Here is a 2,560-nt window from a genome sequence, read left to right on the forward strand (position 1 = left end):
CAGAAGAAGTGTCTAACGTTGTACTTCAGTGTGTCTGGAGCACACCGAGGATAGAAACCGACAGCGGATTCTAGTTTCTGTGGACGTTCTCACGCTCTGAATTCAGAGGTTCTGTTCCCACCTCCGGTCCCGTCTCCGGCCGTGAAGTCTCCTCCCTGGATCATGAAGTCCTTGATGACTCGGTGGAACTTGGTGCCTTTGTAGCCGTAACCTTTCTGCAGAGACACAACAGTCGCATTATGTTCATAGAAGCTAACTGATGTGGCGTTTCGTGTATCGGGCCAAACAGGACGGGCTTCTATTGGTGTTGTTGTTCATTTGGACACATTTTCATCCATTTGGGTTTAATTTTTGGACATTTATTTTTCCCTTCAGGCAGGTTTCAAGTCACGCTGGACTGAGTATAAATCAGGGTTTGTCACAGCTTTGAGGCATTTTGTAGAAATTTTAAACAATCCTGGAGAAGTTCTCGTCACACTGGACACACTGAGTCATGTTCAGCAGGTTTCTGTCACCGTGGACGAGTTTTAAATCAAAGGGAACACATGGAAACCAACCAGTGGATCAGACCAGTATGAGTCTCCTGGTCTTAATCCTCATTTAAAAACAACACATTCATGTTTGAAACGACGCCTCGTCTGCATCTCTGCCGACGTTCTCCTGGAGGAATGAAACTGTGATGTAGTCGTCTGCAGAACACGCCGGCGTTTTAATAACGTCTGGTTGAACAATAAGATGGAAAAACATGCTTCTGACGTGTGAAACATGGAACATGTGCTGCTTAAAGCAAGATGGAGGAAATCTGGTTTAATGATCTGAATGTTGAACATCAGAACCACTGGTGTTCTGTTGGATTAGCACAAACATCAGATTGTTTCTGTTCTCTGTGTGTGTGTGTGTGTGTGTGTGTGTGTGTGTGTGTGTGTGTGTGTGTGTGTGTGTGTGTGCGTGCGTACAGCCTACCTCTCCGGTTGCCAGGGCGACGAAGTTATTGACAGTGAGAGGGACGACCTCGCCGAACAGGCCGATGACGATTCGGCCGACCTCGTGACCCGCCACCGTGATGTCGAAAAACACCTGGACGGAGACAGAGAGGCGTTTAGTACCGACGGAAAAGTANGCTCCGTGGAGGATGTCGGCGGTTCCACCCACCATCCCGTCCAGGACTTTTCCAAAAACCACGTGTTTCCCGTCGAGCCACGGAGCTTTAGCGGCCAGGATGAAGAACTGGGAGCCGTTGGTGTCCGGACCGGCGTTGGCCATGCTCACCTGGTACACAAACACACAAACACACAACCTGGACTTTAGGCATCGCTCGGTTTACTTCAGTCTCACATCAGAGCCTCCTGGAGCTGCTGTTCTCCACCGTTTAGCTCCTAAAACTGAACTCAGGCTCATAAATAACATAAAAAACAGAAACCTGTTTGTTCTCACCCAGCTGGCTCCGAGATGCTTCAGCCGGAAGTTTTCATCCGCAAACGTCGTCCCATAGATGCTGTGACCTGCAGCAAAGCAGACATGCTAAATAGGACGAGCTTTGTTTGTTGTTGTACAAGTTCTGAGTCATTCTGGACCAATGTTCAGAGATTTGGACTAAATCTGAGCTGTTTGAACTCAAATGTTGTTACTTTGCACAAATTTACATTTTTGTCCATTTTTGAGCCTTTTTGGACAAATTTTCAACCATTTGGATGAATTTTGAGTTATTTTGGACACATTTTTAATCATTTGAACTCATTTTAACTTATTTTGAACAATTTATTTTCATGTTGAACAAATTTTGAGTCATTGTTTTACATAAATCTTCAGCTATTTCCATCAATTTTAATGTATTTTAAACAGATTTTGACTGATTCTGGAGAAGTTATTCTCATATTGGAGAAATTTTAGGTCATTTTAGACTAACTTTGAGTTATTTTTTGACATATTTTTCATATGGATCAGTTTTGAGTTATGATAGACACATGTTGAGTCAACATAGGGTTTTTTTTGTCATGTTGGACAGTTTGTGAGTTATTTTCAACAGATTTTAAGCCATTTAGGACAAATGTTCAGCCGTTTGGAGTAGCTTTGAGTTGTTCTGGGCGTGTAGTTTTTTCATTGTGGACAAATTTTGAGTCATCATGATCAGGTTTTAGTCACGTTAGAGTCATTCTTGACCAATTTTGAGCCATTTCGGACGAAGTTTTAACCATCTGGATGTCCGATAATATCGGCCTGATATTGGCATAGAAATGTGATATCTGTCAATGTCGTTATCAGATTGTTTTTTCCTTTAATGAAAACCAATAAAATAATGCCTGGATTTCGCCGGCATTTACCGGCGCTCAAATGAAGATAACATCAAACTGCATCATGAAGCGTGTGAACAAGTGCGGCTGCAGCAACAAACATATGTCGGTTGATATCAGAATTAAGAGTCGGACAATATCAGTGTTGGTGAAAGAGTCAATATCAGACATCTCTAATTTGGATGAATTATGAGCTACTTTGGACATTTTTTTGGTCACTTTTGACAAATTTTGAGCCATTTGGATGAATTTTGATTCAGCTTGGAGAC

General features: G+C 42.6%; 1 protein-coding gene across 1 annotated transcript in view; it reads right to left on the bottom strand.

The window, feature by feature from the left end:
* Positions 1-2,560, bottom strand: part of ppic (peptidylprolyl isomerase C) — an 8,701-nt gene that overhangs the window by 3,378 nt on the left and 2,763 nt on the right. The window contains exons 2-4 of the mRNA XM_008287706.1: positions 964-1,077; positions 122-215; positions 18-34 (exon numbers count right to left, since the gene is read on the bottom strand). Coding sequence (XP_008285928.1) covers positions 18-34; positions 122-215; positions 964-1,077 — 225 coding nt within the window. The remainder of the gene's footprint in view (positions 1-17; positions 35-121; positions 216-963; positions 1,078-2,560) is intronic.

The sequence above is a fragment of the Stegastes partitus genome, unplaced genomic scaffold (genome assembly GCF_000690725.1).
Source record: "Stegastes partitus isolate 25-593 unplaced genomic scaffold, Stegastes_partitus-1.0.2 Scaffold515, whole genome shotgun sequence".
NCBI classification, from domain to species: domain Eukaryota; kingdom Metazoa; phylum Chordata; class Actinopteri; family Pomacentridae; genus Stegastes; species Stegastes partitus.